The 21441-nt window shown below is 42.8% G+C and overlaps 2 protein-coding genes across 4 annotated transcripts in view; both read left to right on the top strand.

The window, feature by feature from the left end:
- Positions 1-21441, top strand: part of ZNF609 (zinc finger protein 609) — a 223990-nt gene that overhangs the window by 129779 nt on the left and 72770 nt on the right. The gene's annotated exons all lie outside the window — the stretch shown is intronic.
- LOC129137196 (small ribosomal subunit protein eS26-like) lies at positions 1649-2093 on the top strand (the record flags this gene model as incomplete). Its single annotated transcript, XM_054667336.1, has 1 exon — positions 1649-2093. A coding segment is annotated over one exon (381 nt), but the record flags the coding sequence as incomplete, so codon positions are not given.

Genomic DNA, 21441 nt, shown 5'->3' on the forward strand with positions numbered 1-21441 from the left:
CACGCACCTGTAGTCCCAGCTACTCAGGAGGCTGAGGCAGGAGAATCGCTTGAACCCAGGAGACAGAGGTTGCAGTGAGCCAAGATCGCACCACTGCACTCCAGCCTGGGCGACAGAGACAGACTGTATCTCAAAAAACAAACAAACAAACAAAAACAGCCTCCTCAACAAAGCGAGACCCTGTCTCTATAAAAAATGTTTTTAAAAAAGCCTCAAAATGTGCATACCCTTTTTACTTGCTTATATGTAGGACTTCACCCTATGAAACTAGTGAAACAGGTGCAAAGATATTTCTCTCAGCCAGGCATGGTGGCTCATGCCTATAATCCCAGCACTTTGGGAGGCTGAGGTGGGTAGATGGCTTGAGCCCATGAGATTGAGAACAGCCTAGGCAACATGGTGAGGTCCTATCTCTACTAAAAATAATTTTTTTTTTTTTTGAGACAGAGTCTTGGTCTGTCCCTAGGCTGGAGTGCAGTGGCACGATCTCGACCTACCGTGCACCGGGTTCAAGTGATTCTCTTGCCTTGGCCTCCCAAGTAGCTGGGACGACCAGCACACACCACCACGCCCAGCTAATTTTTGTATTTTCAGTAGAGATGGGGTTTCACCATGTTGGCCAGGCTGGTCTCAAACTGACCTCAGGTGATCCGCACGCCTTGGCCTCCCAAAGTGCTGGGATTGCGAGTGTCAGCCACCACACCTGGCCTTTTTTTAATCAGCTGGTGGAATGTGCCTGTGGTCTCAGCTACTTGGCAGACTGAGATAGATCACTGGATCACTGGAGCTCTGGGGGTCAAGGCTGTAGTGAGCCATGATCACATCACTGCACTCCAGCCTGTCAGCAGAGGGAAGACCCTGCCTCAAAGAAAAAAAAAAAAAAAAGATATTTCTCTCAGCCTTGTTTATATAAGTGAAAATTAGGACAACCTAAATATCCATCTATAGTTAATTGGTTAAATGAATCGTGGTTGGTTTGTTCAAAATAATTCTATGCAGCTGGGCATGGTGGCTCACGCCTATAATCCCAGCACTTTGGGAGGCCAAGGCAGTTGGATCACTTGGGGCCAGGAATTTGAGACCAGTCTGGCCAACTTGGTGAAACCCCATCTCTACTAAAAATACGAAAATTTAGCCAGCTCTGGTGGCAGGTGCCTGTAATCCCAGCTACTTGAGAGGCTAAGGCACAAGAATTGCTTCAACCCAGAAGGTGGAGGCTGCAGTGAGCTGGGATCTCGCCACTACACCCCAGCCTGCATGACAGAGTGAGACTCTGTCTCAAAAAAATAATAATGGTAATAATTCTGTTCAAGCATTTAAAATTATGTTTTAAGTTGGCCAGGCATGGTGGTTCACGAGGCCCGCAATCCCAGCATTCTGGGAGGCCAAAGCAGGCAGATCACCTGTGGTCAGGAGTTCAAGACCAGACTGGCCAACATGATGAAACCCCATTTCTACTTTAAAAAAAAAAAAAAAAAAAAATTAGCCCGGCATCTGAAATACCAGCTGCTTGGGAGGCTGAGGCAGGAGAATTGCTTGAATCTAGGAGGCAAAAGTTGCAGTGACCTGGGATCGTGCCACTGCACCCCAGCCTGGGCAACAGAGCAAGACTCTTGTCTCAAAAAATTACATAAATAAATAAAATAAAAATAATGTTTTTGCTCTCTCCGGTCCGTGCCTCCAAGATGACAAAAGAAGGAACAATGGTCGTGCCAAAAAGGGCCACGGCCACATGCAGCCTATTCGCTGCACTAACTGTGCCCGATGCGTGCCCAAGGACAAGGCCATTAAGAAATTCGTCATTCGAAACATAGTGGAGGCCGCAGCAGTCAGGGACATTTCTGAAGCGAGTGTCTTCGATGCCTATGTGCTTCCCAAGCTGTATGTGAAGCTGCATTACTGTGTGAGTTGTGCAATTCACAGCAAAGTAGTCAGGAATCGATCTCGTGAAGCCCGCAAGGACCGAACACCCCCACCCCGATTTAGACCTGCGGGTGCTGCCCCACGTCCCCCACCAAAGCCCATGTAAGGAGCTGAGTTCTTAAAGACTGAAGACAGGCTATTCTCTGGAGAAAAATAAAATGGAAATTGTACTTAAATAAATAAATAAAAATAATGTTTTAAGTTATAGCTAATTGACACAAAAATGTTCACGATGCAGTGAAATTCTGATAACCTTTCATAGTCTGAAAAATCTAGTTGTTCTAGGAGAAATAAGTCATCCAGAATGTTCTCTTGTTTGTTTTTGAGACAGGGTCTTGTTCTCTCGCCCAGGCTGGAGTGCAGTGGTGCAATCACAGCTCACTGCAACCTCCGCCTCCCAGACTCACGTAATCCTCCCACCTCAGCTTCCCCAGTAGCTGGGACTACTGGTGCGTGCCACCATACCTGGCTAATGTTTTATATATTTTTTGTAGGTACAGGGTTTCACCATGTTGCCCAGGCTGGTCTCAAACTCCTAGACTCAAGTGATCCACCCGCCTACAGTGCTGGGATTACAGGTGTAAGCCACTGTACCCAGCCATTCCAGAACATTCTGATGATTCAACCATAACTCATTTCATAGTATAATTGAGTGGATAAGAAGGGTTGGTGTTTGCTGTCTCGCCATGTTAATAGTTTTGTGTTGGAACTCCTTGACTGTCAATCAAGTATTATGTTTGAGGAAGATGTAAACATTTAATACTTTTAAGATTAGGAGAGGTTTGAAGGGTTTTATATCATGAACACACATATTAAGGAAGAAGCATGGCTCTGCCCTCTTGAAAGACTAAAGAAATATTCCATCAGCAGTTTACTTTATAAGAACTGAAAGAATAGGTTGATACTGAACCCACTCCCAGAGCCAGGTAGCTGAAAGGGCACTGTGATTGTTATCTTACTAGGAACACATGGAGTGGGAGTAAGGCAGTTTTCTGCAGAAAAGAGGGATTCTGGGCAGACAAAAACTACATATGCACTATGTTTTGTTTTGTTTTTTTTGTTTGTTTGTTTGTTTTAAATTAAAACCAGAAAAGGCGAAGACTTGGAGAATGCTTAAATTTTTTTTTTTTTTTTGGACACGGGGTCTCACTCTGTCACCCAGGCTGGAGTGCAGTGGTGTGATCTCAGCTCACTGCAACCTCCACCTCCTGAGCTCAGGTGATCCTCTCACCTCAGCCACCTCAGTAGCTGGGACTACAGGCTCTTGACACCACATCTGGCTAATTTTTTTTTTTTTGTATTGTTGGTAAAGACCGGGTTTCACCATGTTGCCCAGCCTGGTCTCTAACTCCTGAGCTCAAGCAGTCTGCCTGCCTCAGCCTCCCAAAGTGCTGGGATTACAGGCATGAGCCACTGCACCTGGTCACAAAATGTAAAGATTTTGAGGGCCATTGATTTTAAACTCCAGAAGCTGGTCCAATCAGAATGAACATAAGGATTTTTGTTAGTGTGATTAGAAAAGAATGTGTCTCTTTCTACTGGGTTTGGAGCTGTGAGTTTATAAAATTTGGGCCGGGCGCGGTGGCTCGTGCCTGTAATCTCAGTACTTTGGGAGGCTAAGACAGGTGGATCACCTGAGGTCAGGAGTTTGAGACCAGCCTGGCCAACATGGTGAAACCCCGTCTCTACTAAAAATACCAAAAATTAGCCGGGTGTGGTGGTGGGCATCTGAAATGCCAGCTACTTGGGAGGCTGAGGCAGGAGAATCACTTGAACCCAGGAGGCAGAGGTTGCAGTAAGCTGAGATCATGCCACTGCACTCCAGCCTGGGCGACAGAGGAAGATTCCGTCTCAAAAAAAAAAAAAAAAGTTGAAGTGCTACAGCCACCTTGCCACCTAGGAGGAGATCCTGGCTGACAATGCAGCTGTGCCAGAGAAAACACCAAGAGAGGGAGGGTTTGAAATTGGGCCCTAAGACATCATTTGAGCCCGTACATCAAGCCATGTGTGATATAGACTTTTTCAGTTACACGAGAGCCACTAAATTCTCTTTTTAAGTCAGGTTGGCAGTGGTTTTTCTATCATTTCTAGGTGAACGAGCCCTAATACAATATCCTTAGGGGTCATAACATCCAACTACCTCATGTCTTGAAGTTTGGAGAAGTGAAGTGACTTACTTAAGGTTATACAGATAAATGGTAAAAAACTGGGACTAAAACCTGGCCCCTTCCCACCTCCTTTGTAAGATAATTACTCCAATGTGTAAATCACTTTAAGGAGGTTTGGGGTAAAGTCTTAAATGGGTTTGAGGATGCCATTTAAGTAATGGAAATCAGCCCTGCTCTCATAGTAAGTGTCATTTGGAATGACAGCGACTGCTATTGACAGAAAACTGACCCCACCATCATAGCTCTTATTTTTCTCAGACTTTGGATAAGTGGGCTGTCCATAGATCATAGTATCTTCATGATTGGTAGCTTAATAAATAAATTATTTGTGAAATCACTGGATAACATTTGGCTAGCTGTTTTAATGTTGCCCATTCCCTCAGCCTCTTGAGCTTCTAGAATCAGCAGACTTGTTTTTCCATGGTGTGTCTAGTAATATGAAATGAAATATGGACCTCAAATATATAAATATATGCCAAGCTCTTTCTTTTTTTCTTTTGGAGATGGAGACTCGCTCTGTTGCCCCAGGCTAAAGTGCAGCGGCGCGATCTCAGCTCACTGCACCCTCTGCCTCTCAGGTTCAAGCACTTCTCCTGACTCAGTCTCCGGAGTAGCTGGGATTACAGGCATGCACCACCATGCCCGGCTAATTTTTTTGTATTTTTAGCAGAGATGGGGTTTCACCATATTGGCCAGGCTAGTCTCAAACTCCTGACCTTGTGATCTGGCCAACTCAGCCTCCCAAAGTGCTGAGATTACAGGCGTGAGCTACCGTGCTCTATGCCAAGCTCTTTCTTGCCTTAGGAGTTTGCATATGCTGTTCCCTCTGCCTATAGTGCTTATCCCTTGGCTCTTCACATGGATGGCTCCTTCTCATCTTTTGGGCCTCAGTTTAAATCCAGCCTTAGAGATGCCATCTCTGATTACCCAAGGTAGCTCCCTTCTCATTGTTCTCTTATCACATGACCTATTTGTCTCCTAATAGCAGTTTCTAATTTATATCTAATTTGTATTTACTTACCAGTCCCTTTCGTTTACCACCTATACTCAGTGTGTATAGCATAGGAGCCATACATAAGAAGTACTCAATAATTATTTGTTAAATGGTTGGGTTCTGTTATCCTAGGCTTGAAAAACATTAAAAAGCACTATTTGTACCCTTTCACCAACCCTGCCCCAAGTACCTTAATTGCCCTTACACCTCTACTGACTGAAAATATGGCACAAATCCTGAAGAGAAAGGGAAACTAAAAGCTGTACTTAACTACTATGCTGATAGTTGTCTTAGGCAGTTTTGAATTAATATTTTATTATCTCTGTTCTTCAGCTTGTTGTGCCTTGTTTTTTCTCTTCTCTGTGACTTCTCACCTACCCACTTGACTCTGACCAGATTCCTGACACTTAAAGGGTATATCCAAGAAATGAGATGGCCCTGAGCACAGGGGAGGAAGGATGGAATGACAAGGGCCACCAGAAACCTCTTTCAGGACTCTAATCACTCTAAGGTCACAGTTTAGAGTCTAGAATGAGAGGGACTTTGAGTGCCTCTTTTTCTTGCTCAGTGCCCTCAGCTTGAGTGCTTAGCTGGCAGACGGGCACCTTTTCCTCCTCAGTTACTGTCAAAGCAACATGAAGGTCAGGCAGAGAGAGACAAATGAGAGCAGCTCAGGGAAAGGAGGTTACCACGGTAACAAGCAGGAGGGACTGCTATTTGGAAACAGACCTAATCTTTCTCCTCCTTCTCCCTCCTTCTCAGCACAGGAAGATGGGTATTGTTTAGCTGACCTGCATCCTTGGGGTGGGAACCATAATCCCTTTCTGACAGTTCCCAATGACACTGGAGTGATCTGCTTTGCATTTTAATTTGATAAGCAGCAGCGGCAGTTTTCTCTGAAGTGCTGAAAACATGGCTTTTTCTGGCCCTGTTCCAGATAGGATTCTGGTTGCCACAGAGAGGGGTTTGATATTGTTGTTTATTTCTCAACAAAGATCTTGCATATTTGTATAAATGTGGAAGATGCTGCTTGGTTCTAGACAACCAGAATCAAATGAATACAGGCTATCTTTAGGTTATGAATATCTATCTGCTCTAGGAAGGTCACAGAGATACTGCCCCATCCCCAGCTCACAGGACCACCCAGTGACCTGTGCAGTGGATCTTCTGACTTAATGTCCTTACTACCCTTCTGCCTCCCCCATCTACTTATATGTCACACTATTCTCAATCTCTTCCCTTACCTACCCTACCCTTATAGTAAGCCTTCACTATGTATATAAATATTCCTTCCTTTTCTTTCAAAATAAAAAGAGCATTTTAAACTAGAAAAATAAATTATCAATGTAATGAAAAATTAAATGCCAAAAAACATAAGAGAAAGTAAAAATCATCTAGAATATTACTATAGACATGATGGCTAGAACATCCTTCCAGATCTAAACCTCTAATTCTATCTGCTTTGTTTTGTTTTGAGACAGTCTCGTTCTGTCACCCAGGCTGGAGTGCAGTGGCACGGTCTCAGCTCACTGCAAACTCTGCCTCCCGGGTTCAAGCGATTCTTGTGCCTCAGCCACCCAAGTACCTGGGATTACAGGTATGCACCACCACGCCTGGCTAATTTTTTGTATTTTTGATAGAGACGGGTTTTCACCATGTTGTCCATGCTGGTCTCAGACTCCTGGCCTCAAGTGATCCACCTGCTTCAACCTCCAAAAGTGCTGGGACTACAGGCATGAGACACCACATCCAGCCTCTATCTGCTGATCTACGCATTTTATGAGTTGTATATACTTATGTATAGATCAATTTATTTTTATTTATCTTTAATTTTTTAATTTTCTAACACTTCTCAAACAAAAAATAGAGTTAAATTTAACATTAATGGGCCAATATAGTACATGCTGCATCATACTTTTTCCTTTAATTCACTAAAAAATATGTTGTAGATATGTTATTGATGTAGATAGGGATCTATGCTATGATGGACCTGTAGATTGTTTCTGGTTTTGTGGTTATTTTTTGGTTTGGCTATTAAAAACAACATTGAAGAAAACTGTCCATCATACATCTTTGTGTATATATATATATATCCTGTTATCTTCTTGATACAAATTCTAGAAATTGAATTTTGGGACAAAAGAACATGTGCATTTTATATTTTGATACATATTGCCAAACTGCCCTCTAGAGAGGGCACCAACCAATACTGCATAAAAGTCCCTATTGTTTTTACATACTCTTACCAACTGGGATATGTTCAACTCTCTCATCTTTGCCAAATAGATGGGAAATATACTGTGTTTTTATTTGTGTTTATGTATATTATTGAATCCTTAAAAATACTCACATGACCCCTTCAGATTTTACACTGAAGACCTATCTACTTCTTTTCCCATAATGTACTTCCAGGCTTCTCTTTCCTGTAGTGCTGGCAACTGAGCAAAGTAAAAAAAAAAAGTTATTTTGTGGTGGTTTTTTTTTGTTTTTTTTTTTTTTGGTTTTTGAGAAGATATCAAACAAAAAAGTAAAAAATTTTAAAAACACCTAATTGCATTAATCTCTGCACCCTCCCTCCAAACCAAAACCAAACCTGTTTTTTTTCTTTTTCTTTCAGTGATGGACTGTCATTCACTCAGATTTAAGCTCCAAAGACTGAGATGTTTGTCTGTTTGTTCATAGCTGTATTCTCAGTGCCTAGACTGGTGCCTGTATTAGTTGCTCAGTAAATATTTGTGCAATACATCATCTCTCAGCCATCTTAATCAGAAATTCTAATCATACCTAATTCCTTTACTGATTACCTACATGTCTGATGCCTTGCAAAGTCAAATTGCTTAAAGGTCCTGAATGTCTCTTGGGTTCTTCCCTTTATCCCCCTACTTCTGATCATTCTTACTTATGTTTTTATTCCTAGGAGCCCTCCTTTTCAATCTCTCTAGTTTACTCCCCTCCTTCTATTAATTTTACCTTTGGATATACAAATACAATAACATCATACCCTTTCTTTCATTCCTCAGTGGCTTCTTAATACCTGCAAGGTTAAGTCCCAATTTAACTCTCCCTGTACTCTTTAACCAAACCAAGCAGCTTGTTGTTCTTTAAATACATTGTGTTTGTTCATGCCTGTGTGCCTTTGAAGAGGCTGTTCCTTCTACCTGGAATATGCTTTCTTCTTTTCTTGGGAAACTACTACTTATTCTTTAGGTCCACTCCAGCATTGAGTCATCCCTATTCCCTCTGGCAGTTATTCCCTGGGCAGGATACTTGCAGTCCTTTGTTCACTTCTGTTATGATTATTTGTTTGCCAATTAATCTAATCTAAAATGAAACTTCGTGGCCAGGCACGGTGGCTCATGCCTGTGGTCCCAACAGTTTGGGAGGCCAAGGTGGGCAGATAAGTCCAGGAGTTCAAGACGAGCCTGGCCAACACAGCGAAACCCCATCTCTAAAAAATAGAAAAATTAGCCAGGTGCGGTGGCTCACGCCTATAATCCCAGCACTTTGGGAGGCCAAGGCTGGCGGATCACGAGGTCAGGAGATCGAGACCATCCTGGCTAACACGGTGAAACCCTGTCTCTACTAAAAATACAAAAAATTAGCTGAGCATGGTGGCGGGCACCTGTAGTCCCAGCTACTCAGGAGGCTGAGGCAGGAGAATGGCATGAACCCTGGAGTCGGAGGTTGCAGTGAGCAGAGAATGCGCCACTGCACTCCAGCCTGGGCGACAGTGCGAGGCTGTGTCTCAAAAAAAAAAGAAAAAAAAAAAACAGAAAAATTAGCCAGGTGTGGTGGCAGCACGCCTGTAGTCCCAGCTCCTCGAAGGCTGAGGCACAAGAATCACTTAAACCCGGGAGGCAGAGTTTGCAGTGAGCCAAGATTGTGCCACTGTACCCCAGCTTGGGTAACAGAGCAAGATCCCATCTCTGAAAGAAAGAAAGAAAGCAGGGATGGCGGGGGTGGGGGCGGGAGAAGAGGGAGGGAGGGAGGGAGGAAGGAAGAAAGGAAGAGAAAGAAAGAAAAAAAAGAAAAATTAATGGCCTCTCTTAATTTTTATAAGCTCTATATGTTAAGTATGTTCTACAAAATTCTAAATTTATATAGTCTTTGTTATTTGGTATTTTGGGTTTTGCTGGTCTGTTTTAGAAGAGGTTTTCTCTAGGGAGTTGTTGTAAAGCGAAATTTAGTTTATCAAGGCTTGACTGCTTTATGATTTCAGTTCTGCTTCAGAGTATATTTGTACTGAAAAATCAGAGCCATTTTATGATGCAACTTATGCAGTTCAGCCATCATCTTCTCCCATTTGTTCCCCACACTGCAAATCTCTGAGTCCTCTGTGTTATGCCTCTTCCTTACCCAACAGGTTGCCAAGTCCTGTGATTTGGCCCTCTTGTTCCTGATGCCACCACTCTAGTTGAACATTGCCATTAATTTTTTATGTAAAATAGTATTATTTTACAATAAAGCCCTTTCTTCCCATGAAACCTAGAGCATAAAGTGGGAGGAGAGCAGTGATGGACGATGAGGCTGAGGAAGGAGACAAATAAATTGTTACCGCATTTACTGAGCATGAACTGAAGTGGACAGTGTGCTAAGTGGTCTACGGGTCTCATCTCTTCTATTCCCAACAGCCATGTAAGATAGTTAAATCCCCATCTTACAGATGATGACACACTCATGTGGAAAGTTTAAATCACTTGAAGAAGGTAATAGAGCTAATGAGGGTAGAACTAAGACTCATACCTAAGGATTTACCAAAATTAATGTGCAAATCAAGATCTAAAAATAAATAAAATTATTGAACAACCTTTCATTGTCCTTTTTACAAAAGATGAATGTGCTTAAGCAGAGGACTACTAAATAATAAGTACCCTCTTTTCTGTCTGACATAGCACCTTGAGTTTTATTGAGCTCAAACATTTAAGTCCAAATTAATCATATTTGAGAAGAATTTTCACACAGTGATCCTATTGTCTAGAGTATTCTGCTAAATGGGAGCATACCAGAAGACTACAGATAGGCAAACGTTCAAATTTTCAAAATTGCAGACCATACATGGTGCTTAACAGTGATCTTCAGCAAAATCCTAGAACAGGATATAAACATATCACTTGTGAACTACTTGTTCTCTCCTTCCTTGGCCTTCTAAGCTTCTTTGCAGTAGCATAGTATAGTGGAAAAGAGAATAAGCTTAAAAGTCAGACATACATTGGTTCAAATCCTGACCCTGTCACTTAATAACTTGGTAATTGCAGGCAAGTCAGTTAACCTTCCTGCAGCTCTGTTTATTTTCTATCAAAAAAGCTATCAGTTACTTCAAAGGAGTGTTATGAGATTTAATAAGATAACATGTAGAACTCCTGGCACACAGTAGGCATACAGTAAATTCTAATTATCTTCCCTTCACCTCATCATGCTTTCCTTTACCCAGTACAGTTTAGCTTTTGGGCCCTACTTTTTTCTGCAACTAGAACTTCTTGCTAAGTTTATTTAACACTAGCCCATTTTCTTCTTTAAACTTCATTTCCCCTTGACTTCTTATGACAGTGTTCAGTTTTGGTTCTTAATTCTTTAGTACTGTATGGGTTCTGGCACCAAATTGTCTGAGCCTGAATCCCAGTGTCATCACTTAGTAGTAACCTTGGCTAGGTTAGTTATCTAGCCCCTCTAGCCTTGATAATTCATCTTTAAAAGCAGGTTACTAGTAGTAATTACCCCAGAGGGTAGTTTTAAGGAATAAGTGAAATGCACATAAAATGCTTTGAAAAGTGCTGGGACACACACAGTAAGCAATAAATTAAAGTTTGCTTTTATCGTTATGATGATGATTATTTTCAGACTTCTTTGTGGTCTTTTCTTCCTGGATTTACTCATTTAAATGTTGATGTTCCTTGGGTTCTCTCAGATTGCCTTCTTTTTTCTCTCCAGTCTCTTCAGGCTGTCTTACCCAGCAAGCTCATGACTCATGACTTCTATTAACTACTGCCCTGACTTTTCTTTTTTCTCTCTTTTTTTTTTTTTTGAGACGGAGTCTTGCTCTGTTGCCCAGGCTGGAGTGCAGTGGCGTGATCTCGGCTCACTGCAAGCTCTGCCTCCTGGGTTCACGCCATTCTCCTGACTCAGCCTCCCGAGTAGCTGGGACTACAGGTGCCTGCCACCACTCTGGGCTAATTTTTTTTTTTTTTTTTTTTTGTATTTTTAGTAGAGACGGGGTTTCACTGTGTTAGCCAGGATGGTCTCGATCTCCTGACCTTGTGATCTGCCCACCTTGGTCTCCCAAAGTGCTGGGATTACAGGCGTGAGCTGCCGTTCCTGGCACTGCCCTGACTTTTCTTCTGAGTTCCCATCCTTTGCATCCAGCTGCCTATTTAAAACTCATACCTAAAGTTGAACTTGCTTTCTCGCTTTTATTCCACCAATAATTTGCCATTGTTGCTGTTGCTACTGTTGTGTTCTTGCATCTCCTGAGATAATGGCGTCAGAAATCTTGAAGTCAGCCCAGATTTTTCTTACCTCCTTGACTTGAGTCAGTCACTGAGTCCTATTTTTTTTTTTTTTTTTTTTTTTGAGATAGAGTCTTGCTCTTGTCACCCAGGCTGGAGTGCAGTGGCATGATCTTGGCTCACTGCAACCTCCGCCTCCCAGGTTCAAGCAATTCTTCTGCCTCAGCCCCCAGAAGTAGCTGGGATTACAGGCTCCCACCACCACACCTGGCTAATTTTTATATTTTTAGTAGAGATGGGGTTTCTCCATGTCGCCCAGGCTAGTCTCAAACTCCTGACCTCAGGTGATCTGCCTGCTTCGGCCTCCCAAAGTACTGGGATTACAGGCGTGAGCCACTGCACCTGGCCCACAGTGCCTTTCTTTATCATGACAAGTAATCTCCCACCACTCCCTCCAACCCCTTTATGCCAAACTATTGTGGCCTCTATTGCACCTGACTAAAATAATCAACTCTTTTCTTGTTCCTCTGTTGAATTTATCCCTTAAGATTTAGCTGAGGCGGAGCGTGGTGGCTCACGCCTGTAATCCCAGCACTTTGGGAGGCCGAGGCAGGTGGATCATGAGGTCAGGAGTTTGAGACCAGCCTGGCCAAGATGGTGAAACCCATCTTTACTAAAAATAAAAAAAAATAGCCAGGCATGCTGGCGGGCACCTGTAATCCCAGCTACTCGGGTGGCTGAGACAGAGAATTGCTTGAACCCGGGAGGTAAAGGTTGCAGTAAGCCGAGATCACACCACTACAGTCCAGCCTGGGAGACAGAGTGAGACTCCATCTCAAAAAAAAAAAAAAGATTAGGCTGAAATGTCACCTGCCTCTCCCCCAGGTAGACACAAATGATTCTGCTCCTTTTATACTTAGCTCTTTTGCATTCTTTATGACATTACTTTAATTACTTGTTCACATTTGTTTACCTCACCCAACCTTGGGACAGGGATCATATTATATTTCTCACTTAGTATAGTATAATGGTTACACCATAGTAAGTATTTAATGTCGCTGAAAGGAATCCAGAAAAAGAATGCTTACTAGGAACCAAATTAAGTTCTAAAGCAAGGCTTGCTAAACTACTTCCTCTGTCTCCCCTTTTCCCCCCAGTAGAGTTGTTAGGTGGGTAGATTAGAGTGCCTTGATTTCTTCAAGGTATTTGAAAAAGCCTTTTATGATATTCTTGATGACATGTTGATGAAATGTGGACTGGATGGTGATACAGTTGGGTGATTTTATGGCTGACTGAAGAGCTATATTTAAAGATTATAGATGACTAGATGTTTGTCAGCTAGGATAGAGGTGGTATACCACAGGACTCTTGCCTTTGGTCCATTCTTGTTCAGCATTTGTATTATAACATCAGTGACTAAATAAAATGTACGCGTATAAATTTGTGGCTAATGTAGTGGTCAGGACTTTTTCAGTTATGATAGAAATCTGGCTCAAGCTAGTTTAAGCAAACAAAGAATTTATAGATTCCCAGGAATGGAGTTTATTAGTTTAGGCAGGGTTTCAAGTAATCCCATCAGGATTCTGTCTTTGCTTACCTCCATTCTGCTTTCCCCTAATTTGGCTTTATTTAATTTTATTTATTTATTTATTTATTTATTTATTTATTTATTTATTTATTTATTTTTTGAGATGGAGTCTCGCTCTATCGCCCAGGCTGGAGTGCAGTGGCATGATCTTGGCTCACTGCAAACTCCACCTCCCACCTTCACGCCATTCTCCTGCCTCAGCCTCCTGAGTAGCTGGGATTCCAGGTGCCCGCCACCACGCCCGGCTAATTTTTTGTATTTTCAGTAGAGACAGGGTTTCACTGTGTTAGCCAGGATGGTCTTGATCTCCTGACCTCGTGATCCGCCCACCTCAGCCTACCAAAGTGCTGGGATTACAGGCATAAGCCACCGTGCCCGGCCTAATTTGGCTTTATTCTTAGGGAAGTTTTCTTTGTGAGTCTGGCAAAATGGCCTCTCGCAGCTTCAGATTTTATTAGTCCTTCTAGCTTAAGGTACCAAAGGAAGAAAGAAACAGTATAACCTGTATATAACCTATTTCATGTAGTTTTGGTAGATCTGCCCACTCCTATACTGCAGTGAGGTGAAGGAATGTATTTCCCAAAGGTAATAGAGATTCCCCTGCTAGAGGAAGGGAGGGAAAGCATGATAAAAAGCCATAACTGTATCTCCATGAACCACTACAGGTGGTTATCTCAAGCCTGGAAATCTGAATAGAGATTAACAATGTTGCAAGACACTAGAAAGGTGGAGTTAAGTTAATAAGATACTACCATTACCATTATTATTGTCTAATATTTTTTGAACTTTTACTGTATATAGCTAGGCACTGTACACTGAACACTTTACATTCAGTTAATCATTACAATGACCTTATGAAATATAGGTAACTTTGATGGTTTTATTTTGCAGAAGAGGAAACTGAGGCTCAGAAAGATTGCATAATGTTATTAGTGGTCAACCAGCTGTTAAGTAATAGAGCTGAGATTTTTTTTTTCTTTTTCTTTTTTTTTTTTTTTTTGAGATGGAGTCTCGCTCTGTCGCCCAGGCTTGAGTGCAGTGGCGCGATCTCAGCTCACTGCAACCTCCGCCTCCCAGGTTCAAGCGATTCTCCTGCCTCAGTCTCCTGGATAGCTGGGATTACAGGCGCCTGCCACCACGCCCGGCTAATTTTTTTTTTTTTTTTTTTTTTTTGTATTTTTAGTAGAGACAGGGTTTCACTGTGTTAGCCAGGATGGTCTCGATCTCCTGACCTCGTGATCCACCCGCCTCGGCCTCCCAAAGTGCTGGGATTACAGGTGTGAGCCACCGCGCCTGGCCTTAGAGCTGAGATTTCAACCAGTCTGTCTTTTAGCAGGATTAGCATTTTAAATGTATTTATTTATATATTTATTTTGGGGATAGAGTCTCACTCTGTCACCCAGGCTGGAGTGCAGTGGCACAGTCATGGCTCACTGCAGCCTCAACCTCCTGGGCTCAAGCAGTCCTCCTGCCTCAGCCTTACGGGTCTGCAAGGACCCGCCACCATGCCTGGCTAATGTTAAAACTTTCTGTAGGCCGGGCGCGGTGGCTCATGCCTGTAATCTCAGCACTTTGGGAGGCTGAGGCAAGCACAGGAGTTCAAGATCATTTTGGCCAACATGGTGAAACCCCGTCTCTACTAAAAATACAGAAATTTAGCTGGGCATAGTAGCAGGCGGCTGTAATCCCAGCTACTTGGGAGGCTGAGGCACAAGAATCGCTTGAACCAGGAGGCAGAGGTTGCAGTGAGCCGAGACCATGCCACTGCACTCCAGCCTGGGCAACAGAGCAAGACTCCATCTCAAAAAAAAAAAAAAACAGAAAAACTTTTTATAGAAACAGGATCTCACTGTGTTCCCCAGGCTAGCCTCAAATTCCTGAGTTCAAGCAGTCCTCCCACCTTGGCCTACCAAAGAGCTGGGATTATAGGCATGAGCTACCACTTCTGCCAAGATCAGCATTTATAGTTCAAAACGGTTACATCAGTAATACCAGCACTTTGGGAGGCCGAGGCAGGAGGATCACCTGAGGTCAGGAGTTCGAGATCAGTCTGGCCAACATGGTGAAACCCTGTCTCCAAATACAAAAATTAGCCAGGCATGGGCTGGGCGTGGTGGCTCATGCCTGTAATCCCAGCACTTTGGGAGGCCGAGGCTGGCGGATCACCCTGAGGTTGGGAGTTTGAGACCAGCCTGATCAACATGGAGAAACCCCGTCTCTATTAGAAATACAAAATTAGCCAGGCGTGGTGGCACATGCCTGTAATCCCAGCTACTTGGGAGGCTGAGGCAGGAGAATCGCTTGAACTCGGGAGGCGGAGGTTGCAGTAAGCTGAGATCACGCCACTGCACTTCAGCCTGGGCAATAAGAGTGAAACTCCATAAAAAAAATAAATAAATACAGTAAAAAATAAATAAATAAAGTAAAAAAAAAATAAATAATAGAACTATCATTTACTGAATTTATTGGTGTCATATCAAGGAATAATATCCACAGTTATCTGAAAAGGCTATTAAATACAAACATTATATACATTATCTGTAAAACAACACACACATATACATATATCTGTACCATATATATTCTATGTAAGGCTGATTTTCTTTGTATACTTCAACCAAAACATTTCACCAACAGATTGAATGGAGAATCCAGCTGTCTTCTATTAAACCAGACATTGAAAATAATATATGTTAATATTTAACAGGTTTTTTTATGTTATTTTAACTAACTTAAGGCATACTTTTTTTTTTTTTTTTTTTGGAGACAGAATCTCACTGTGTTGCCCAGCCTGGGGTGCAGTGGCGCGATCTTGGCTCACTGCAACCTCCGCCTCCCAGGTTCAAGTGATTCTGTTGCTTCAGCCTCCCGAGTAGCTGGAATTACAGGCATCTGCCACCACACCTGGCTAATTTTTGTATTTTTAGTACTGACGGGGTCTCACCATGTTGGCCAGGCTGGTCTTGAACTCCTGAACTTAGGTGATCCACCCTCCTTGGCCCCCCAAAGTGCTGGGATTACAGGCGTCATCTACTGCACCTGGCCTTAAATGTTTTCTTCTTTCTTTCTTTCTTTTTTTTTTTTTTTTTTTTTTTTTTTTGAGACAGAGTCTCACTCTGTTGCCTGGGCTAGAGTAGGGTGGCGGGATCTCGGTTCACTGCAACCCCCGCCTCCTGGATTCAAGCAATTCTCCTGCCTCAGCTTCCTGAGTAGCTGGGATTACAGGCATGCGCCAACATGCCCGGCTAATTTTTGTATTTTTAGAAGAGATGGGTTCGCCATGTTGGTCAGGCTAGTCTCGAACTCCTGACCTCAGGCAATCCGCCCGCCTTGGCCTCCCAAAGTGCTAGGATTACAAGCCTGAGCCACCATGCCCAGCCAAATTATTTCTTATTTTAATTCTAGTCTGGTAAACATCAGTCAATTTATCCCACATAAATAAAAGTTCTTTGGGGTTCTTAACTTTTTAAAAATCTTTTTGTTTTAATATAATTGTATTTGTAATACAGTACTCTCATGTACCATGTACCCTTTTCCTAGGTTTCCCCAATGATAATATCTTGCAGAACTCTAGCACAATATTGCAACTGGGATGGTAATATTGATGCATTCACCTATTGTGTTCAGATTTCCCCCATTTACTCGTACTCATTTGTGTGTTTTTCTGGGTGTGTGTAGTTCCATACAGTTTTGTCCCATGTATAAGTTCATGTATCCACCACCCAGTCAAGATACAGAACAGTTACATCACCACATCACCAAAAAGATCTCTTGTGTTGACTATTTACAACTACATTTACCTTTCTTCCACCTTCCCCTGCCCACCCCTAATCCCTGGCAGCTGCCAATCTGTTCTCTTTGTCTCTAATTTTATTTCAAAATTGTTATATGTGTGTATGCATGCATGCGTGTGTGTGTGTGTGTGTGTGTGTGTGTGTGTGTATTTTTTTGATACAGCATCTCACTTTGTCCCCCAAGCTGGAATGCAGTGGCATGATCATGGCTTACTGCAGCCTCAACCTCCTGGGCCCAAGCGATCCTCCCACCTCAGCCTCCTAAGTAGCTGGGACAACAGGCATGTGCAACCATGCCCAGCTAATTTTTTTTATTTTTAAAGATGGGGTCTTCCTATGTTGCCCCTGCAGATCTGGAAATCCTGGGCTAAAGCATTCTACCCACCTCAGGCTCCCAAAGTGCTGAGATGATAGGCGTGAGCTACCACACCCAGCCCTGTTACTTGCATGTTTTAGTTTTAATTTTTCTTTCTTTCTCTTTCTTTCTTTCTTTTTTTTTCTCTCTCTCTCTTTCTTTCTTTCTTTCTTTCTGTCTGTCTTTCTTGTCCTTTCTTTTACTTTCTTTCTTATCACTCTGTCGCCCAGGCTGGAGTGCAGTGGTGCAGTCTTGGCTCACTGCAACCTCTGCTTCCCGGGTTCAAGCAATTGTCATGCCTCAGCCTCTCGAATATCTAAGAGGCTAATTTTTGTTTTTGTTTGTTTGTTTGTTTGTTTGTTTTTTAGTAGAGATGGGGTTTCACCGTGTTAGCCAGGATGGTCTCGATCTCCTGACCTCGTGATCCACCCTCCTCGGCCTCTCAAAGTGCTGGGATTACAGGCATGAGCCACCGCGCCCGGCCGTATTTTTTTATAGAGACGGGGTTTCATCATGTTGTCCAGGCTGGTCTTGAACTCCTGACCTCAGGTGATCCACCCGCCTTGGGCTCCCAAAGTGCTGGGATTACAGGTGTGAGCCACGGTGCATGGCCTCATTTTAATTTCTAATATGTTAAATATCAAGGGATATAGCCTACCTAAACCAAAGCTCTTTAAGGTTCTCATTTTTTTTTTTTTATGGGACTAGGTATAAGAGGGGGAAAATATGTTAAGTAAATGAAAAAAATAAGGCCAGGTGTGGTGGCTCACACCTGTAATCCCAGCACTTTGGGAGGCCAAGGCGGGTGGATCACTTGAGGTTAGGAGTTCAAGACCAGCCTGGCTAACACGGTAAAACCTCGTCTCTACTAAAAATGCAAAAATTAGTCCAGTGTGGTGGCATGCACCTGTAGTCCCAGCTGCTCGGGAGGCTGAGGCATGAGAATTGCTTGCACCCAGGAGTCAGAGATCAAGCCACTGCACTCCAGCCTGGGTGACAGCATGAGATGCTATCTCAAAAAATAATAATAATAATAAGGTTCTCAGTTTTTAAGAATTTCCTGCAAGGTGAAGTGGCACACCTGTAATCCTAGCACTTTGGGAGGCCAAGGCACAAGGATCTCTTGAGCCCAGGAGTTCGAGAGCAGCTTAGGCAACATAGGGAGACCCCCATCTTTACAAATTTAAAAATTAAAAATTGAGCAAACCAACGCAGAAACAGAAAACCAAATACCACTTGTTCTCACTTATTAGTGAGAGCTAAATGATGAGAACACATGGACACTTAGAGGGGAACAAACAGACATGGGCCTACTCAAACAGAGTGGAGTAAAAAAGAGTAGAGGGTGGGAGGAAAGAGAGGATTAGGAAAAATAACTAATATTTACTAAGCTTAATACCTGGGTGATGAAATAATCTGTACAACAAACCCCAGTGACAGTTTACCTGTATAACAAACCTGCATGTGTACCCCTGAACTTAAAAGTTAACAACAACAACAACAAATAGCCAAGTGCAGTGGTGTGTGCCTGTAGTCCCAGCTACTCAGGAGACTGAGGCCGGGGGATCGTTGAGTCCAGGAGTTCAAGGCCATAGTGAGCAATGATTGCGCCACTGTAGTCCAGCCTGGGTGAAAGAGCAAGACCCTGTTTCTAAAATAATAATTTTTTTAAAGAATTTCCATGACCAGAAAGTTTTAGAACAGCTGGCTTATAGCAGGGAGAATCATCCCATTCCTCCTTCCTAAGCCACAGCAGAGCAAAATGTGATTTGTGATGTCTCAATTTAGAATTCTCATGTTTTCTCACAGGACTGACAGTATGAATAATGATTCATTAGTTCTTTAGTACAGTTTGGTCCAGCCACATTATAGGTTAAATAGACTTCTGTGGGCCGGCCTAGGAATCGCTGTTTAAGACTTCTGACATCTGTGATTATTAAGATTTCAGAAAAAGGCTTTAGCTTTCTGTTGTGTTTACTTTATTTGATTTGTGGGGTTTTTTAATTTTGCATTTTGTTTGCTTACTTGTTTTTATATTCTTAAAGGTAAAAGAGTGGAGTAAAGATGACACACTTAAGTCTTGACTTTTTAGGAAATGCATATGTGAAAGGAGGTAAAAGAAGTGTATTCAGGAAAGGAAGTAGTTACAGAAGTTCTTTATTCTTAGGAAGCAAATCCTAATGCTTACCTTGTAACCATACAGGAATAGGAGGGATTATCAGCCTTCTATGGTAAACATACAGTCAGCTTCAGAGGAAGTACTTGGGTCTCTATCATCACTCATCAGCTGCAAAGTTAATAAGCTTTGCTGAAGGAAAATGTGAATTTCAAGCAGGCAGGAGATTGTAGAGTGAGAAGACTTAGGGAAGAGCAATGGAGATGCTTCATTCAGCAAAAACCTTTACCACAGTAATGGACACTGCCATGTGATTTGTGTTGCACACTGATTTTGCTTATGAGATTTTTTCCTTTGTTAAATTTCAAGCATAATTTATCTGTTTCCCACACACTGGGAATTTCTAGACAGTCTTGAATATCAGGATTGTTTGATCTGCTGTCTCCTCTTTAGCAGAAAAGGATTTAGGGTCTGAGCCCAAGAATGTATAGGGATCACTGCAGGAGAACAGACTGTAGACTGCAAGTCTGTAGTCTTCAAATTATATGTTCAAAAGCAAAAACAAACAAAAATCAAAAGAGAAAGAGAAACAAAATTTAATGTTCACTGTACTTGAATTTTCTTTTTTTTTTTTTTGAGGTGGAGTCTTTTGCTTTGTTGCCCAGGCTGGAGTGCAGTGGCGCAATCTTGGCTCACTGCAACCTCTGCCTCCCGGGTTCAAGCAATTCTCTGCCTCAGCCTCCCGAGTAGCTGAGATTACAGGCTCCCGCCACCATGCCCGGCTAATTTTTTTTTGTATTTTTTGTAGAGATGGGGTTTCACTATTTTGGCCAGGCTGGTCTTGAACTCCTCACCTCATGATCCGCCCACCTCAGCCTCCCAAAGTGCTGGGATTACAGGCATGAGCCACGGTGCCCAGCCTGTACTTGCATTTTCTAGTGCACAATAGAACAGCCTTCACTGCTGACCTTGAGTAGGTACTGATTGGTTAAAATTAAGTACTACATTAAGTCTTCTGTGAATAATAGAATATATAGCTTCTTTTTTTTTTTTTTTTTTTGAGACGGAATTCCCCTCTGTCCCCCAGGCTGGAGTGCAGTGGCGCGACCTCCGCTCACTGCAAGCTCCGCCTCCCAGGTTCACGCCATTCTCCTGCCTCAGCCTCCCGAGTAGCTGGGACTACAGGTGCCCGCCACCACGCCCGGTTAATTTTTTTTGTATTTTTAGTGGAGATGGGGTTTCACTGAGTTAGCCAGGATGGTCTTGATCTCCTGACCTTGTGATCCACCCACCTCAGCCTCCCAAAGTGCTGGGATTACAGGCGTGAGCCACTGTGCCCGGCCTATATATAGCTTCTTAGAACTGTTTGAAGACTGGTTATGTTGCCAGCTACTCTGTCTTTTTATCTTTTTCCTCCTTGCCTCCTGCTATAAGATATTTTGGAAATTAACCAGATTTATAATCAAATTCTTTTTCAGGGCAGCCTAAGTGAAATCTGGAAGCTCAGCAGTCCAGGAGCCTCTTTTTTTTAAAAAAATTTATTTTTGTGTATTTATTTATTTATTTACTTTTCCAAAGGCAGGGGAGAGGCAAGGCCCAAGTGTAGTTACTGTTTGAAAAGGACCTGCCGGGCGTGGTGGCTCATGCCTGTAATCCCAGTATTTTGGGAGGCCAAGGCTAGTGGTTCACTTGAGGTCAGGAGTTTGAGACCAGCCTGGCCAACATGGTGAAACTCTGTCTCTACTAAAAATACAAAAATTAGCCAGGTGTGGTGGCATGCGTCTGTAATCCCAGCTACCCAGGAGGCTGAGGCAGGAGAATCACTTGAACCCAGGAAGTGGAGGTTGCAGTGAGCCGAGATCACGCCACTGCACTCCAGCCTGGGCAACAGAGTGAGACTCTGTCTAAAACACAGAAAAGAAAAGGACCTGAGGCCAGGCATGGTGGCTCACACCTGTAATCCCAGCACTTTGGGAGGCTGAGGTGGTGGATTGCTTGAGCCCACGACTTCAAGACCAGCCTGGGAAACATGGCAAAACCTTGTCTCTACAAAAAATACA

This window comes from Pan troglodytes, chromosome 16 (genome assembly GCF_028858775.2).
Source record: "Pan troglodytes isolate AG18354 chromosome 16, NHGRI_mPanTro3-v2.0_pri, whole genome shotgun sequence".
Classification (NCBI taxonomy): domain Eukaryota; kingdom Metazoa; phylum Chordata; class Mammalia; order Primates; family Hominidae; genus Pan; species Pan troglodytes.